The 18,204-nt window shown below is 33.4% G+C and overlaps 1 protein-coding gene across 3 annotated transcripts; it reads left to right on the top strand.

Moving 5' to 3' along the window:
* Positions 1–314: 314 nt before the first annotated feature.
* Positions 315–4,915, top strand: LOC104248200 (uncharacterized). Of its 3 annotated transcripts, none has more exons than XM_009804413.2 (5): positions 315–677; positions 1,951–2,158; positions 2,411–2,590; positions 2,798–3,374; positions 3,479–4,915. In XM_009804413.2, exons 2-5 carry the CDS (start codon positions 2,048–2,050, stop codon positions 4,624–4,626), a joined length of 2,016 nt encoding a protein of 671 aa, XP_009802715.1. In that variant the 5' UTR covers positions 315–677; positions 1,951–2,047; the 3' UTR covers positions 4,627–4,915. The 3 variants fall into 3 exon arrangements, with proteins under 3 accessions (XP_009802715.1, XP_009802717.1, XP_009802716.1); XM_009804415.2 differs by having other exon boundaries at positions 1,938–2,158; XM_009804414.2 differs by having other exon boundaries at positions 1,929–2,158.
* The last annotated feature ends 13,289 nt before the right edge of the window (positions 4,916–18,204 follow it).

Genomic DNA, 18,204 nt, shown 5'->3' with positions numbered 1-18,204 from the left:
TATAACAATATACTTATATAATAATACTTTACTATAAAAGTCAAGTTTTTTTGGAATTAATTTTCATATTATGTTATTATAATATATATTATCTATAACAATACTCTGTTATAACAATAAAAAATATTCGAAACAGGCGAAGCTGTTATAAGGAGGTTTAATGAACTTGAAATTGGGAGAGTCCAAAAGACAAGAGAAAGTTTTTATAGGTTGGATTAAAAAGAGGGCCCAAGGAGGGGGGGGGAGTGGGTAAAGGAACATAAAGAGAGTGTGTGTCCCAAAAAACTGAAAAGAAAGAAAGGGGGTATTTATGGATGATAAAGAAAGAAATATTAATCCCTACACTATTCTTGTGGTAAATCCCACGCAAAGGCACAACCTTTAGCTTTTAGCTGCCTCCAAAGATACCATTTTTCATAGTTTCTTCATTCTCTGTAATCTTGATTTTTTTTTTGTCCTTTTTATCTGTGTTTATAATGGTGGGTGGGTAGTCAGTAGTGTAATGTAAATATCCATTATCCAGTTGCATTTAATTTGATCGCTCTAGGATCAGTAAAAACATGTCCTGTTCTTTCTTGTTTTATTCTTTCACCTTCCTAGAATTCTTGTCTGCCTTTGCTTCTGATAAAAAGAAGCTGTTTTTTCTCAATGGAGTTATGTTGGTCTCTTCCTTTCTTGTAAGTCCTTCGACTCTCTCTCTCTCTCTCTCTCTCTCTCTGTGTGTGTGTGTGTGTGTGTATTTGAGAGAGTGTGTGTGAGAGATCTCCTTGTCAAAATGGGGTTCTTGAGATTCAATGTCTGTTGTAAGGATTTTTTTTTTTGTTTTTGAGTGATTTCTTATAAATATTTTTTTTATTTTTCTGTTTATGTGTTTTGTTTGCATGCAGTTCCTTAATGGTGTGTTGGTCAAAAGCAAAAAAGGAAAAAGCTTTACATGTATCATAAGCGTTAAGCTCCAGTATAGTGTAGTTTTAATGGGTTCTGTTGCAAATTTTCTTCTAAAAGAAAATAAAAATACAATCTTTTTGTGGTCTTAAATCTTAGCCATTTCAGTTGTTTAGCCTGGGACTGTTTATCTGTCTCATAAATTAGTTTTCTTTGTGTACTTTTATTCTATTACAGTTTTAAAAAAATAGAATATAAGAAAAGGACAAGATTAAGGAAACAATAATGATTGAGCTCACAAGACTAGGTCAGTAATACATTGTTTGTTCTGAAGTGTTCTGTTTGTTCTCATTAGCTGATTACTGAACTGTTTGGCCAGCTGAATAAAAATGTCATCTTTTACAGTTGGATTAGTAAAATGCTACTTCAGGCTGCAATTTTATTCTTACTGATCAAGATTGAGACTAGAGAAAATTATGCTATCACTGCTAGCATTTAGCACTTTTGTCATGATTATGCATTATGGTTGCAAACTCGTATTAGGTTTTAGCACTTGGATCTCTGGTACTGCTAGTGAGTGATTTTGGTAAGTAGAAGCAGATCACAGGAAATGTAGAGAAATTCTTTTTTACCAATCTCAGCAAGTGTTGCTTTTTTGATCTTGAACTAGGCTAGCACTCAACCAAGAAGAAGTGCCTAGTTTGGGATCCTATAAAGCTATTTGCAGCGGATTCTTGGGATATTAGTTACTCAATGAAAGAGGAACTAACTGGATTCTTAAAAAATGATGTAATGTAATGAAGGAACTGAGATCTACGATACAGCGTTAACTGTGAAATTTTTATGTTGTACAGCAGCTAGTGTTCCTTGTTATTTCAACTGTAGTAACTTCTTCAGCTTCTTTATGGCTAGAATTTCTCACATTGTGTGTAATTCGTATGGAATTAAACGATGTGTTCATTCTCTGCTATAGTCTATAGGTGAAACGATATTTTACAACTGGTCTTTCTTCTGCTTCATTTTCTACCTTTTTTGTTTTTAAGTGGTAACAGTATGCAACTACAGGATTGGGGTTGCAATGTAAGAGGTCTTTGCAACAGTTCATAAACTTGCAAAACTCAATTGAACGGCTGATTAAGGTTTCATTTCTTTGGAGAGCATAATGTTGGTTAGCGGTGATTATGATCTGAGTTTATCATTGCGGTATGAGGAACCTGTGAAAGAAGCTCTCAAGGAGACAATACTCAGGCAAGAATACACGTTCAAGAAGCAGGTACTTATTCATACCTACTACACATTTTGTTTGAGACCTCAAAGTGAAAGTAGCCTAATTCTTAAAAAAGTTTGTAAATCATGACATAATATAGAAGATGGCATGAGTATATTACTTGTAAACATTGTATATGTACCGATTGTTAAATAAAGCAGCATATATACGTAAGAAAATCAGAAGAAGATGAATCAGATGTCGTGGAGAAGATGTTCCTGTTCTTTTCTTTATAATCCTCTTTTTCTATTTCTTTAGGTTTATGAACTTCACCGTCTGTACGACACACAAATGATCATGATGAAGGATCTGAGTTGGAAAGAGTTGGATGCAGTTTATTTTAGCAGAGAAGGCCGACAAGCAAATCCAGGTGCATTTGGAAATTGTATCAGACCTTCATCTATGCCAGCAGAGAAGAGAATTTGCAGCGTCCCTAAGGTAATTGAACAAGCAATTTTTGTTACTCATCACAAGTACTTCTAGTTTTTGCTCCTTTTTGGGTCTGTCTTTCTTGGTTAACCACTACATTTTGACGGATCATTTGAAGAAAAAATATTAAAGAAATCGGGAAAAAAACCCCTTGGGAGCATGTAGCTTTACCTGAGGTTGCTTTAGGTTATTCTTATATTTCGTAATGTGCTTCAGGTGTTCAACTGGTTACAAGAGCAGCGAGGCACCTTTCCAGGTTTCCAGCAACAGCTTTCTAATCCTCAAATTTGTTCCCCTCATTATCTTGATCCTATTGCGGGGAAGAACATGGCTAAGAGACATGGTTTGTGCAGTAGTCGAGAGAATTCAATTGAGAGAAACCATTATTACTATGGTGGTGTCGTACATCGTCCTGAGGAGGTTAATCTATCACTGACCATTGGTAGGAACCATCTGAAAACAAGTGCCAGAACAAAAACTTTTAATCATATAATTGATTTAGAGGAATCAGATGAAACACTGCCTGATACTAAAACAGGTGGCCGATCAAAGACTTGGAAAAATATTATTGATTTAGAGGAATCGTACCTCACAGTGTCTAATGGAGAACTAAAGCCCAAGTCTCCTCTGGAGCCTGTAGCTCATGTTTCTTATTCTGGATATAAGCGTGATGACCAATCCACCCACAGCTTCAATAACAACATTAAGAATAATTGGTTTGATGGGACTCCAAGAAATTATTTTGTTTCAAATAGCAGCATGAGTTGTGTGGAGCAGAACTCTTTCGCTGAAGGTCTGACAGTTCCTTATCTTTCTTCCGTAGCTACAAATATTAAAGGCAAATCACTATCAATATTATGCTTCTCTGTGTTTATCAAAACTCTGCATATTTTGCAGGAGTTGAACAATGTGAGGGGCCTCTCCTCTCCAAAGATATATCAGCAAAGAGAAAAATTATTTTTTCTGATGAACGGGCTTTTCTGGACCTTAACAAATCCTTGCCTGATGATTCTAATTGGAGAGAGCAAAATGATAACGGTTCAAATGAGATCTCTGCTTTTGTTCACCAAAGAATCCTTAATTCTGCAACTGGAAGCAGCAGCAGTGGTTATAAAAGTATGGAGAATGTTGGAGTTGACCAGTTCTCCATAAACCTCAATCGGCCACTTTCAAAAAATAGTGGTAGTCCTTGCAGCCTGATTAAGAATTTCGATTACAAGAAATCAGACTTGACCGTAGAATTTCAGGATAGGGATGATCAAGCTCCAAGTACACCAGAAACAAAAGTTAAGAATGCCAAGCAAGATGCAATATCTTCTCCTGAATGTAAGACTCAAAATATTGTTAAGGATACTGATTCTGACAGATCTCCTTCGTCAAGCAAATCTTCTTGTCTTGAGGACATATCAAGTGCCGTAGAGACCATGCAATCTGGAACTCGGTTAGGAAATTCAAGTTCCTTCCACTGTAATGCATTTCAAAATTTTGAAACACTTAAAGCAAATAAATCTCCGCACCAGGAGGATGTCGACTCTTCCAGTAACAGTGATGAGCATAAGGGAAGAATATCAAATGTTGATGATCTGATCGTAAGGGGAGCAGTGTCTCTCGTCTATCTTGCACTGGAATGTGCTGAACCATGCGACACTTACGGGATGAAGAAGATTGAAGGTGAAACTATGGAACAGCCACAGAGTTCTTTGGACAGTTTTGAAGAAATGGTGCTCAAACAACCTGAAAGTTCAGTTGACGACTATTGTGTGACCTCAAATGCATTTGAAGTTAACGACACAGAAGGAAAGGACAATGGAATAACATTGAAGAGAGGAAGGAGAATGAAAGATTTTCAGAGGGACATTTTGCCAAGCTTAGCAACACTATCTAGGCATGAGATTTGTGAGGATATAAAGATTATGGAGACAGCACTTAGATCAAGAGAATACAAGAGACTTAGGTCCAAGACGACAAGCGGACACAGTTGGTTCAATCCTGTGAGAAATAGGAGGTCTAGACTCAACTACGTAGGCCGCAAGCATTATTCATGAACTATTGATTTGATCATTGGTAGTAGGAGCAAATAGTGACCAATTTTAGCACTGAAAGATAGATCAAGGAGCTTGTTTTTGAAACTTGTGACTCTTGACCATGATACTATTTTTTGTTCTTTGTTAAGAGTTCAATTTCACAGCATACTTAATTTGCTCAGTATTGTTTCTAAAAGGGCAGCCCTTCTACAAGGTCTATAGTACGCAGTCTTACCCTACTTATTATTGTTTCTATGCCTCTTAACTCTTTTTTCTTCTTTAAAAGATTTGCCTAGGAAAGGTTTGTGAATTTCTTTAGTTTTCTCTTTTCCTTTTTGGGTCTAGCACAAGCCTGCTCCAACCCCAAACCCAAACAGGCAAACTCATTGCTTTAAGCCCAGCAAGTCGAGGCCCCAAGAATTAATAATACCACACATGGGGCAAGTGCACAACTAGCCATTCTCAAAGATATTATTTAGAGATTAGCCAATACGTATTTTGTCCTGAAATTTTAAACTAAAAATCTTAACTTCGGGACAATTCCGAACATTTTTTGTCCCGAAAATTTGAAATGGAAATTGAAATTCAGGACACATTGGCTAATTCTTAAATAACAGCCGTTTAGAGTGGCTACCTGGTGTCATTTCTACTAACCCCTACACACACATATAACTTCTTACACGGATTATGTATAAAACTTAAAACTCTTTGTATAATTATTACCTATTATTACTAAAATTAAGGCCTTTACTTTCATATCGATTAGTTTTCAATAAATTTCTTCCTCTCATTGATGAGAATGTTGATATTGAAACAACAAAGTCTCTTGAATAATCTTTAGGAGTTTGATTATCTTTTTATACATAGTGAACCAAGATATTTCTTAACTTCAAAGTGGATTTGAACAATTGAAAATGTGTGAAAAAGATTTTTGATTTTGTATTAAGTGGTAAGAATTGGAACTTGCAAATATAAGTATATGCTGGGTCTTAACTATGAATTTTGCTCCATCCTACTTTAGCATTATAAACCTACTATTTGAAAAATATAACATAACAAGAAAACCAAAAGAGATAGCAACCAAAGTCCAAATGTATGTAATGATGAATTGAAGGCATTTTCTGTAGAGTTTTTGAATAATGGAACATGATACGGTGCAACTATTTCGTTTTCTTGAGCCGAGGGTCTATCGGAAACAACCTTTCTATCCTATCGGAGAAGAGGTAAGGTCTGCATACACATTACCCCCAGACCCCACTTGTGGGACTATACTGGGTCGTTGTTGTTGTTATTGTTGATACGGTGCAACTATTTCTAACACTTTTTTGGTTTCACACCGGTGTATGATATTCACGTTGGAGTTCCGACTACTCCGATTCACGTTGCACAAGATCTATTAAAAAGGAAGTGCTCTCTACTAGAATTTTTCTATTCCCAGACTTCGAGCAGAAACAGGTAACATGTCACTCTAATTAATCTTATTGTTTAAAGTATATAGTGTAAGATCATTCTTAGATATTGAATGATTGGACATTGGCGTTATTTCATTTGAAAATAACATGTTATATGTTTCATGCCAAAAAGAAGAAAACGATTTAGCTGTATATGCACTAATAACCCATGGCTGCCAGCTATATTTTCAACTTTCATGTTTTATATTAATTTCAGACACAATAAATAAATACTACTTACAATTATAATAAATTTCTACAAGAAAATCTTTGTCTTGAAATCCTGGATGAGGTTTTTGAGAAATAAGAAGACTCAAGTGATGATTGCCTTCTAGCTAGATTAAATCATTATGTCGCATTACTATTAAATAAATATATTATTTCAATTCAAGATGGACAATTACTTGACATCATTCATTTTCTTCAACATGAGTAGTAATTCTTTTTTTTGGTCTAACCGGCTAAAAATGATATGGTAGGACCTAAGCACTTCTTAATGTTTTTTTAGAGTCATGTCTCTCCATATAAAAAAGTTTGATGAATTAGTTGCAAATTTTCTCTTAATATGAGATCCATAAAATCCTTTTCAAAGTGAAAAACTTCAAATAATTCTAAGCTCCATAAAATCCTTTCCTAGTGCTAAATGCCATCATCGAGGTGCTTATAGCTAGGAAACACAGAGTTGTAATACATAGTTCTAAATGCCTATGTTTAGGGTCATTCGGTGTTCGTTATCTGCTTTAAAACTAATTAATTCGGATTCACAAGGCTATTAGTGGTAAAACAAGGTTGATAGTAATTTTCTTGTGTCTTAAAACGACTATACTGGAAAGAAGAATGGGAAGGCATGGGACATTAATAAATTGTCACCGTTCACAACTCTCTATATTCAAACGTACTACTCATAATATATGCTTCTTTCCAACTCCGCATAATTTAATATCCTCTTTGAACATTCATATAGATCATCAATTAGCTGTGATTGAAATCAAATATTTAAAGGTAACAACAACATACTTGACGTAATTCTTTACAGTAAACGCCTAAGAAGGATAGTGCGCGTGAATCGTATCCTTATCATATGGAGGTACGAGATGATATTTCTAATAGACCCTCAACTCAATAAACATAACGACAACAATTAAAAAAAAAAAAAAAAACGGTCGTGTAGAAGTCATAAAAAGAGTCCATAGTTAAATGGTCACTCAAGTACAACCCGGAGCCTTCTTTTTGTAAATCCTACTCCTGTGCCCCTCAATCTCATATCTACTACTTAGTCAAGCCCTTAACTACTTCTATATCTTATAACCCTGCTCTCTGATCGACGTTTTATAATCTGCATATCTATGGAAAGAGGAAACTAGGAGAGGATTCTAAACAATTCTATCAAGCTTTATCCGAAATTATCTTGTAAAGTTATCTTTATTTCGTTCGTAACAGAAAAGTCACTTAACTATACCTACATTCAACCAGATTTCTCAAACTTTTGATTGTCAAATACCTATTTTACCCTCTAAATTATCAACTTTTATCTTATTCTTTTTTTTACTTCTTTAATATGATGATTTTTCTCTTTTTAATCTCATTATAGACTTACCTATGGAACAAATATATTTTATTTATAAAATAAAAAATAAAAAATTAGTTTTCTAGGTTATATAATGTCGAAATAATATAATTGAGCAGTAACAATAATAAGATATATAATAAAATGGTCAGAAGGAAAGAAATAACATGTAGTAATAGAAACTTAATAATTGAGAAATATGAGAATAACATGCAGTAATAAAAACCTAATAATTAAGAAATATGAGAATATTGGAGAGTATTGTCTCGCACTAGACGAATCTTTAGATTTGGGATTGAAGTTGTCACTTAGTCGTACTACCAAGATGCATATTTTGACCTCATCAAATATTTTTCCATTTAGAGGCAGACATATATAGTATTTGGGCCGATTGCCACTTGAACGTACCCTACACATATTGCAACACACTCATTTAAGATCTTGGATCTCTGTCTTATTGCTTTTCAACATACTATACTCATATATAGTATGTTGCATCCTAAACCAACATTATTAAGGAAAAATGAAAAAATAAAATTAAAGAGTTGGGTCTATTTCAATCTTGGGGTTTAAATATTTTTATTCAGAATTTCAAGCACATCTCAATGAGCAGGCCTGGAAATCAAGAGAAGGATAAATGTGGACAAGTTACCAGCGGCAAATGTTATCGGTCCATTTGAAGTCAAAACTTTTGACATGGAATGTAAATTTGTAGGCAGAAATGTTCGGGACTCCCTAGACTTGGCAACATTTATTTAGTTTCTCCTTAAACTTCACGTGGTCTTTAATGCCCACTGAACTTGGAAATGTGATAATCTTGACCCTCGTAGATATTGATGTGGCAAGGAGCGTAAATATACTCTTTTTTAAGGGAAGAGGGGAGGGGGGGAGGGGAAGGGAAAAAATTCGAAAGATTAGCTTCCAAATGGGGTATTTTTTAAATATTAATTGCCACATAATCAAATATAACGATTTATTTATTCCAATTGTATTTCTCGTTGCTTTTTCTTAATATAGATTGCATATTCTTTTCCAATAATATTTTTTTTAAATACAATGAACAAATGTTTCAACTAGGTACCGGTGCGCATTTGGTTTGGTATTGAATAAAAAAACTCGAACCAAACCGACATATAAATATATACTTTATATTAGGGGTGTACATGGACCGGGTGAGTTCGGGTTTTATCAAAATCAAACCAAACCAACTATATCGGTTTGGATTGGTTCGGTTTTGTCGGGTTTTTCGGGTCTTTTTGTTACATGAATATTATTTCAATCTTACTTTGTTAAAATTATAGATAAAACTTTGATAAGTGAATATATATTTAGTAAATATGGAAAAAATCGACAAACATATGATCTATTAAAGTATTCTAATGGGAGAATTTTTTTAGTAACTCATGATAGTTATTTTCTTAGTCGTCTAACAATAATTTTTCGTTAATCTACGCTTTCGAGGTTATTACATGAGAGGATCCCAAATATTTTTATATTTTCTATAAAAAAAATCACTATAAAGTCTTAAAAATATAAATAAAATTTATATATTTATATGTCGGTTTGGTTCGGATTTTTTTACTCAATACCAAATCAAGTCAAATCAAACCTAATCGAACTTTTTAATCGGTTTGATTTGGTTTTTCGGTTTGGTGCGATTTTCCGATTCGGTTTTAACACCCTACTTTATATGTCTCTTTAGAAGATCTCAGGTTTAATTATCTTCCGTCAAATAAGATCTCTTTGTCCCTAGCTACCTAGCTAGTTCCTCCTACTTCATTGAGTAACCTACAAGAAAAACCAGAAGCCCTACTGTTTTAGTGCCTCGTACAGCTAGGGTTAGGGAGCTCTATTGTGGCTATTAGTGTAACTATTGTTCTACAAAAGAACTAACCAGCCAAATGTGGTTAAATGGCCAACGAGATAATATTTATGTCGTTGTGTTTAGACTGCAAGGGCTCTTAGGCATTATTTGCTTCAACTTAATGGATATCTGAATCTTAATCATTCAAATCTCAGATATTAAGTGCGTTTGTTTTTAAAGTATGAATCTTAATTATTAATGTTAATTATTATATTTTTTTTTACTTCACAACCACTTAATGGGGTTGAATAGGTCTGTATGATTAAAATCCATAATAGAGACATAATTTCATTAAGATTCTATCATCTATATCTATTATTAATTATCGTCACCGCCTACCATTATCAACTACCATCATGCCGTCACCACCACCACCATCATCCTCAAGCATAGCCGCCACCATAATCGACTACCACCACCCACCATCCGCGACACTCCCACCACCATCATTCTCAAATACAAACAAGACTCATCCACCTCAACTACCACAACTAACCACCCCATTACCATCAACAACTATAATCGACATTGTACATCATTATTAACTACCACCACCCACCATCATCTTCCTCAATCACAACTACCACCACCACCCGCCATTATTAACTATCACCAATCACCACCACCCGCCATTATTAACTATCACCAATCACCACCACCATCCTCAATCATAATCGTCACCATTACTAATCAGCACTAGCTACTACCCTGAACCACAACCATCAACCAAATCTATCAGACTACCACCAACCACCGCCTCTAGTCGACATTCACAAGCATCACCATTAGCCATCACCACCAGCAACTACCATATTTTAAAAAAATTATATATTTTATTGATAGAATATTAGATTAATTAGTATGTAATTTGAATTTTATGTTTATCAAATTTCAAATAAAAATAAATTTATGCATTCAGATGTTAAAAATCAAATAGTCTTAATCATTTAGTATTCAAATCTTAATACACATCATAATATTCAGATGTGTATTCAGATTCATATGTCTTAATCTTGATATTTAGATATGTATTCAGATTCAAACGTCTTAGTCATAAAAAAACAAATGTGGCCTTAGTCACGTGAATAGTTCAATGTAGTCGTCGATATTTTTCTACGTTTAATCTCGACAAATTCCAAATCACGACTTATAGCCTGTTTGGCCAAGTTGCAAAAAATAGCTTATTTTGAAAAGTATTTTTTCTCAAAAGTGCTTTTCTCAAAAGTACTTTTAGTGAGAAGCAGTTTGTGTTTGGCTAATTAATTTGAAAAGCACTTCTGAGCAAATATTAGTGATTGGCCAAGCTTTTAAAAACTACTATTAAGTGTATTTTTCTCGAATGTACTTTTCAAAAAAATACTTTTGGAGAGAAGCTACTTTTTTCTGCTTCTCCAAAATTATTTCTGCTTCTCCTCAAAAGTATTTTTTTTTCTTCCAACACTTGGCCAAACACATCAACTTTGAAATAAAAAATAATTTTTTTGAAAAAAAAAATGTGAGATTGGAGAAGATTGGTCAAACAAGCTATTAATTACTTTGTGTACTATTCCAATTTTTTTTCTTCGAAAATTTTACCTGAGAATGGACAATGGTCAATAGCCAAATTAAAAGCCACTCTCCATTGTCTTTTACAAACTTTATTTCCTTTCTTGTTCGAATATACTCTTTCGTTGCTAAAGTAATTATTTCATGCATTTTCTGGAGATGCCAAAACGAATATAATGAAGTACGTATCTTATTCATGCCAATCACATTTCTCAATTTCTGTTCTATCTTCTCTTCTGGTTGTTAAATGCCAATCATACACAATCCCGATCCTTTTTATCATGCCATTTGACTTGTTTGTCATGCATTCATTGCGTGTAATCCATTTTAATTGAGTGTTTAGTTTGTTCCAATTTGGGCTGACTTCATGTCAATAAGTACTCTTCTAAGTTTGTTAGAAATTTGAGATTCAATAATTAAGCACTTCTGATTATAGGGCACGATTTAATCGGGTTCGCGCTAGGAAGTCCACTTTTGGAGGGTATAAAGTATTTCCTATCAAAAAGTGATTTCATACTCAGGGCTCGAACCCGAGACATCTGATTAATAATATAGGATTACTTATCACTCTATTACATGTTAGAAATTTACCGTCTTTTCTAGAGACTTTTAGTGTGACCCACATATAAGGTAATAAATAATTTATCCTGTCTCCCAAAGGAAATAATATATCAGATAATATTCTGTGGTTATGAATATATGGTAGTTTCTTTGATGGAAAGAAACAATTTTTATTAAGAGTCCCTATGGCAACCGTAATTTATGGAGAAGTCCCTAAGGCTAAAATATTTGCCTAAGAGTCCTTAGCTTACCTATAAATACGCATGTGACTCCATCAGTCTGGTACGAATAGGCACATGCTAGAAGGATCCTTGTGTTTCTGCTAAAAATTTCAAAGGCAATTCCCTATAACACTTCAATAATAATGATTGAAGGTACGTTCCTTGTTTAATTTCCATTGTGTTAGCTCTGTATGTGTATTGGAATTTCAACACTACAAAGTTTGATGGTGTTATCTATCAAACTATATAGAAAAGAAAGAAAGAATATAGTTGTGATTTTGGTGAGGAAGGAAGAAAATTTACAGAAAGAATGGTGAAAAGGATGTGTGCAATGAGATGGACCATAGCATGCATTTTTTTCGTTTTGGAAAGAGTTGGTTTTTACGTAGCTTTCTAAAGATTTTTAACTGCTGAAATGAATTAGTGTTTGGCTTGAAGTGACGTACAAACAACCTTCTATGTCTATCTCAATCAATAGGATGGGGCAAAAGCTAAGGTCAATAAAAACAGTTAGGAATTATCAATTAGATTTGACTTATTATGGTCCTTAAAATCTCAGAATCTTTGTTGCTTTTTACGCGAACCTTTGCAAGATTTTCTTACCTCAAATACAACCAATATTTTCCTATATATATATACACTCTCATGTCAATTCACATGAGTCGGACGGATAAAAAATTTTCATCATTAATTGAGGATTTTGGAATCCAACCTTGAGAATAAAAAAAATTAGGGTATGAAACATTTTTTTAATGGGTCTTATCGGAACTCCGATGTGACTGATACCGAATACCAGGTAGAAAACAAAACGGCACATGGTTATGTGTTGTTTCAATATGTTTGTTCATAGTCCACTCATCTGGAACACAAGATTAGCAAAAATCTTTCTTTTAACGACAGATTTACAAAATATATTAGGTCTAAGATTCTTCCTAATTACCTTAAGGTCCAGTTTTCGGACGGCTAAAATTGCACTTCTCTTAAAACGGTTATATACATAATTTGATAAACAAATGGAAGAAGTTAGGCAGGACTTAACAACTAGCAAGCACCAGCTGCAAGCAGAGGGGCGGATGTAACCTATCGGTTACAGGTTCATTTGAATTTATAATTTTTGGTATGGAGTGTGTATACATATAAACATACTAAAATTTCAATAAATCTTATAACTGAATTCATAAATTTAATAGTATAATAAATTTAACGTTAAAAATATAAAAAAATAAATCCATTAAATTTAAATCTTTGTTCCGTCTCTGCTAAGCTGCAAGTTGCAAAGAAGACATAAATGACGGGTCAGAAATTGCTTTTTTTCTATAAGATGGGTGCTATTATTTATAACCAAAGGAAACCTTACATGTCATTCCTTATTAAGTATAATTATAATAACCAAATATATCATTATTATCTGTATAGATTTGACAAATTGAAGGGCCATGAATCTATGCAAGAAAAAAGAGTTAAGGCAACATACTCCGATATAGAATTAACGAGTTAGGCAGCTCATTCTCATTAGAACATTAATCTTTTTTTTTATAACGATGATGTTCGTATCCATTTTTCCCGAGTACTTGTTACATTATATTAGTATAAATATTGAATAACTCTGTTCAAATAAAATATTAATTATTTGTTACATAAATAGGAAAAAAGTTTGACAAGTTTATGAGGAAAAAAGTTGTAAATTAAATATATAAGACTTGTCCACGGAATATAGTTATAAAGATCTGAAAGCTACTTATGATGTAAAAAGAAAGAGACGGGCACGTTGTGGTGCAGTCTTTTTTTCTTTTTTTTTTTATAAGTGAAATTCCCAATTGTCACTACTCTTATTTCTGACTCAAGAGTAGAAATTAGTCCTATTTCCATATAAGCCTTATTCCTTACAAAAATAGGCTTTCAAGATCTTGTAATTAATGGACGCTTTATAAAGTTTGTAAAATATATATTTTCTTTTTCTATGAGTTATACCGTCAAGTAAAATAATATTCCTCATGTTATTTAGCTGAGCTTAAAGTTTAAGAAATAAAGACTTACACATATCAAAAGTATCCTTAAAATTTATATTTATAGTCTTAAATATGTTAGTAAGAGTAAATGATGCAGGTTAGGTTTCAGTAAGAAAATGTTACTCCCTCTGATTCACAATACGTATTCACAATACGTGAGCATTTTACCTTTTTATTTTGGTCCAAAATAAGTATCTATTTACATAATCAAGAAGGAATTAATTTTATTTTTCCAAAATTTTCCCTTATTTACATATTCCAATGTGTCAAGATAACAATTATTTAAGGTTAATTTAATGAATACATCTTTTTTTCTCTAAAAATTCGTATTTTCTTAATGGGTGTGCCAAAGGTAAAATGTCACTTATTGTGGACCGGAGGGAGTACCTTAAGACTGCAGCTCCAATCCTCATATAACTCATTCTAATCCTATTTATTTATTTAATTAATCTTTATTTATTAATTTATTTTTGCAGTGATAATTTTATGAGGAAATCATTTGGGATTTGGGCAAAGTCAAAGTGGCTTATTATTGCTGGTCATTTGTCTTAGAGTCTTTGTAGGTAATTATGGGATTAACAAATCTTTAGCGAACAACATTGTGGTTTAGATTTAGTTACATCTGAACTTAGCCAAATCCTCCTCTTGTCAAATGTTTCTATTACCTACTTTTTGATACCGAAAGGAGAAAACAAAATTCTAATTAAATGCTGTCTTAATAAGCGTTTTACTTTCAATATTTCAATCAGTTTGTTTTTAGTCTTTTGTCGGAACAAAAATGCAAAATATGGAACTCGTAAAGATTAAAACATTAGTCTATGTGCTAATGAAAAATATAATGTAATGACATAATAATTATGTCAAAATAAGGCAGCAATCGGCATCTCAACATAAGGTATATTAATCTTTATAAAGCATGCTAATGCACTTTGCCAAAATTGAAACCATGAGAAATTTGCGTAAAAGTTATTGCAAAAGCAACAATTGTTCTTTCTACGTAAAAGAAGGTTGGTAATTCATTTTAAATATATTCCATTTACAAGTGTAAATAATATCTTGATAGTGTTTTAAGAAAGTAAATAATTTATAAATACTAGATAATTTGTTTTTTTTTTTCTGTCCTAGCCATGTTGGACAGAGTTAATTACCAGTAATTGTGTCGATGAGTGGTAGCATGTACGCATAAAATTAGTTGAGGTGAACCGCAAACTGAACCGAACGCACGGTTATAAAAGAGTAAGTAATTTGTAGAGCAAATTAGCATAACAAAATAGTTAAAGTAAACTTAATTTTAACAATGACATACAAAGATGAAGATCATCTTTCAAAATCCATTGTCACGAAATTGCATTTTCTTTGGTCCTATATGCAGATTGAACCTTTCAATCCAAGTGACATACTTCAATTTGCATATAAAAAGACAAGGAGCATGGCAACATAGAGAACCAAAAAACCTCCATTTTTTTTAATTTTTTTTGGAAATTACATTCCTCACATTGGAGAATTGACGACGTTGATATATAGTATTCCTTTGTCATTTGTTGCTTAATATTTATGTTTATCTTTTTCGTTTTGAGTTGATAATTACTTAGCTTATCCATAATTTATTGTTGCTTTCGTATATTCTTCTTTCACATTTATAAAATGTCTTAAACAAATAGTTAAGCCACTACAAGTTTGTGCAATGATTAATGTTCATGAATTACTATAGCCAAAGTGTGAACCTAGAATTTTGTCGATATATATATTATATACTTTGTGAGTGCCAAAGGGATAGTTGGCTGATATATAGATGGGATTATTATATGATTTATTGCTAAAGGGTACTAATTGTCTTTTATTTATGAGCTAGGTCTGGGATTTGAAGTGGGATACAATTGTTTCTCTAAAATATAAGTATTAAACAACGCTCTCACCCTTCAACCTATGACTTAATATAATAAATTAGTATAGTTTAGTATAAATATTAATTGTGAGTAGTAACAAAATTATTTATACATTATATTTCTATTTTATCACGATAGGTAGGATACTATTCCTTCCGTCTCATATTATCAGTCGTGGTTACTAAAAATAATTGTCTCAAATTATTAGTCACTTTAGAAGTTCAAGACAAAATTGATTATGTTTTTCCTTTTATACCCTTAGTAATAATTATCCTTGAAGACTATATTCACCTAACTTTGTTCAAATCAGTATTTTAATAGGCGTGGGCGTAAGACGAGGCGTTTTATATATGCATCAGCGAGGCATAAGCCCTGAGGCACTGGGCATAAGCCCATAGGTATTTAATTTTTAATATTTTATAAGATAATATAATTACAGTAAATATTTATAAACATGTCAAATTGCATAAAATCTGAAGAAAACTATAAATATGTGGAAAATATACATATAGATGTGTTCCATCTCCACAAAAAAGCTAGTCAAAACAATCTATTATACGCTACTTAGAAGCACAAGTAACTTGAGTCGAAAAAGAATAAAGTTTTCTATATGGAGGAACATAAAAATGATGACTAACCTACAATTTAAACTTTGAACTTGCTCTTATGAAGGAGAATGGAGTTCTCTTTATATTTGTAAAAAAAATTGAATATTCATTGTGTAGACACCGGATTTTTGACCCTCCCCGAGAATTTTTACATTTTTAGCGTGAATATGTGAAATTGGGTCTAATATAGCCATTTTAACTATTTTTACCATATTTCGTTGCAAAAGGAAAAATTACAAAAATATATATATAAATTTTAGTTTATGTATTTCTCATAAACTTGAAAAAATACAAAACTTGTACTTTATTTTGTACTTTATATAATTTCGAAAATTATCAAAAAAATATATATATAATTCTATTAATGTATTGTAGTCATTCTAATTTTGAAAAATGCAAAAATATTACTTCATATTTTATCTTTATATAAAACGAAAAATACAAAAGAAATTGTTTTATTAATATTTTGTAGCTATCTTAAATCTTGAAAAATACTTAAAAAAGATATAGTTTTGTTTTAAATATTAGTCTTATTTTGGTAGTCATTTTACTTACATAGGATTAGTCGAACAACGTCATGTTCTTATTCTCGGGTCCGGGCAAAAGAATAATATTTGGGTTTAAACTACCCGCTTTTAGGCCTAATTTTCGGACCTAGCCCATAATAATCCGAGTCCACCACACGTGGGGAACACGGACGGAACACCGTACACGGGAAACCCCACCACGCGTGGGGGACACAAGTCTTGAACCCCACCACGCGTGGGGCTCATTTTTCTTGGCAAAAGGGTATCATATACACGGGAAGCCAAGGATTTTTGAAGGAGGACTTTTGGAATTTTTTTTGAAGAGGGCATTGTTCCTCATCTTCTCCAAAAGGAGAAGACCGAAAACCCTAGAAGAAAACCCACCCCATAACCCTTACTCCGTCACCTTCCCCAGCACCCCTACTGTCGCAACCAGCTCACCGTCCAGCCTTGTCGACCAACAGAAGTTCCCAGCAAACGACCATCGCCAAGGCGATCGTCCAGTCGCCACCCCCACTGTCCCCCGTCACCACTCTCTTACGTTCGTCGACCACTCCTTCTCCTTCGACGTAACCCGAACCAGTCGCACCTCCCCCCGACGTCGGAACCACCACCCAAACCAGTCCAGCAGCAACCATCGCTGCAGCAGTCGACCCTACGTCAAACAACCTGTTCCTCACGCCAAACGACCACCGGAGCCCCGGCAAGCAGCAACTGTTGCTGCTGCGTCGTCACTATCCCTCGACCCCTTCTGCTTCATCTCGGGTCGTTGACGGCCTTTGGTCTGAGCTCTCTGTTTCGGTTGAGGTCGTCCTTGTCCGTTGAGGTCGATGTTGAGGGTTGGTCCATGGCGCTATCCGTTTGTTTGTTCAGGTTAGTAAACCTCGAGTATTAGATAAGGAAATGGTACGTTAAATGTTCGAATATGCAATATGGAAATTGGTATGATAATGTACTGCTTATGTTCTCACCGTATGCATTTTTGTTCATTTTGCGCTATGTTATTCTTGTTTATTTGATGTCATTTAATTAAGTTTGACTAGTTGTTCTATGACACAAGTTTGACGTTAATTTGTTCGAGGTCCTTTGCTTAGTTCATTCGGACAAAATTAGCATTAGTACTTGTTGTTACTACTTCCGAAACACTCGTTCACTAACCTCATTTTATTAATTTTTTGACAAGTTATGAGATTTTAGTTGTAAAGAAGTCGTAAGGTTTAGTATTGTTAAAGGCGTAAAAATGGCATCCTTTTAAAAAAATAAAAAAAATAAAATAATAAATAAATAAATAAATAAAAAACGAGACTAGCTTCGCCAAATAAAAATGTACAGATTGCGGAGCCCTCACAAAATATATGTA

Source organism: Nicotiana sylvestris, chromosome 8 (assembly GCF_000393655.2).
Source record: "Nicotiana sylvestris chromosome 8, ASM39365v2, whole genome shotgun sequence".
NCBI lineage: Eukaryota > Viridiplantae > Streptophyta > Magnoliopsida > Solanales > Solanaceae > Nicotiana > Nicotiana sylvestris.
The sequence above is the reverse complement of the archived record's forward strand: the minus strand, read 5'-3'. Positions and strand labels throughout refer to the sequence as shown.

Bases quoted from the DNA above. Each gene is read 5' to 3' on its own strand.
- LOC104248200 (XM_009804413.2), top strand. From the start codon at position 2,048: ATGTTGGTTAGCGGTGATTATGATCTGAGTTTATCATTGCGGTATGAG. The intron at 2,591-2,797 runs GTAATTGAACAA...AATGTGCTTCAG, and splicing joins GAATTTGCAGCGTCCCTAAG to GTGTTCAACTGGTTACAAGA. The intron at 3,375-3,478 runs GTCTGACAGTTC...CATATTTTGCAG, and splicing joins GCAGAACTCTTTCGCTGAAG to GAGTTGAACAATGTGAGGGG.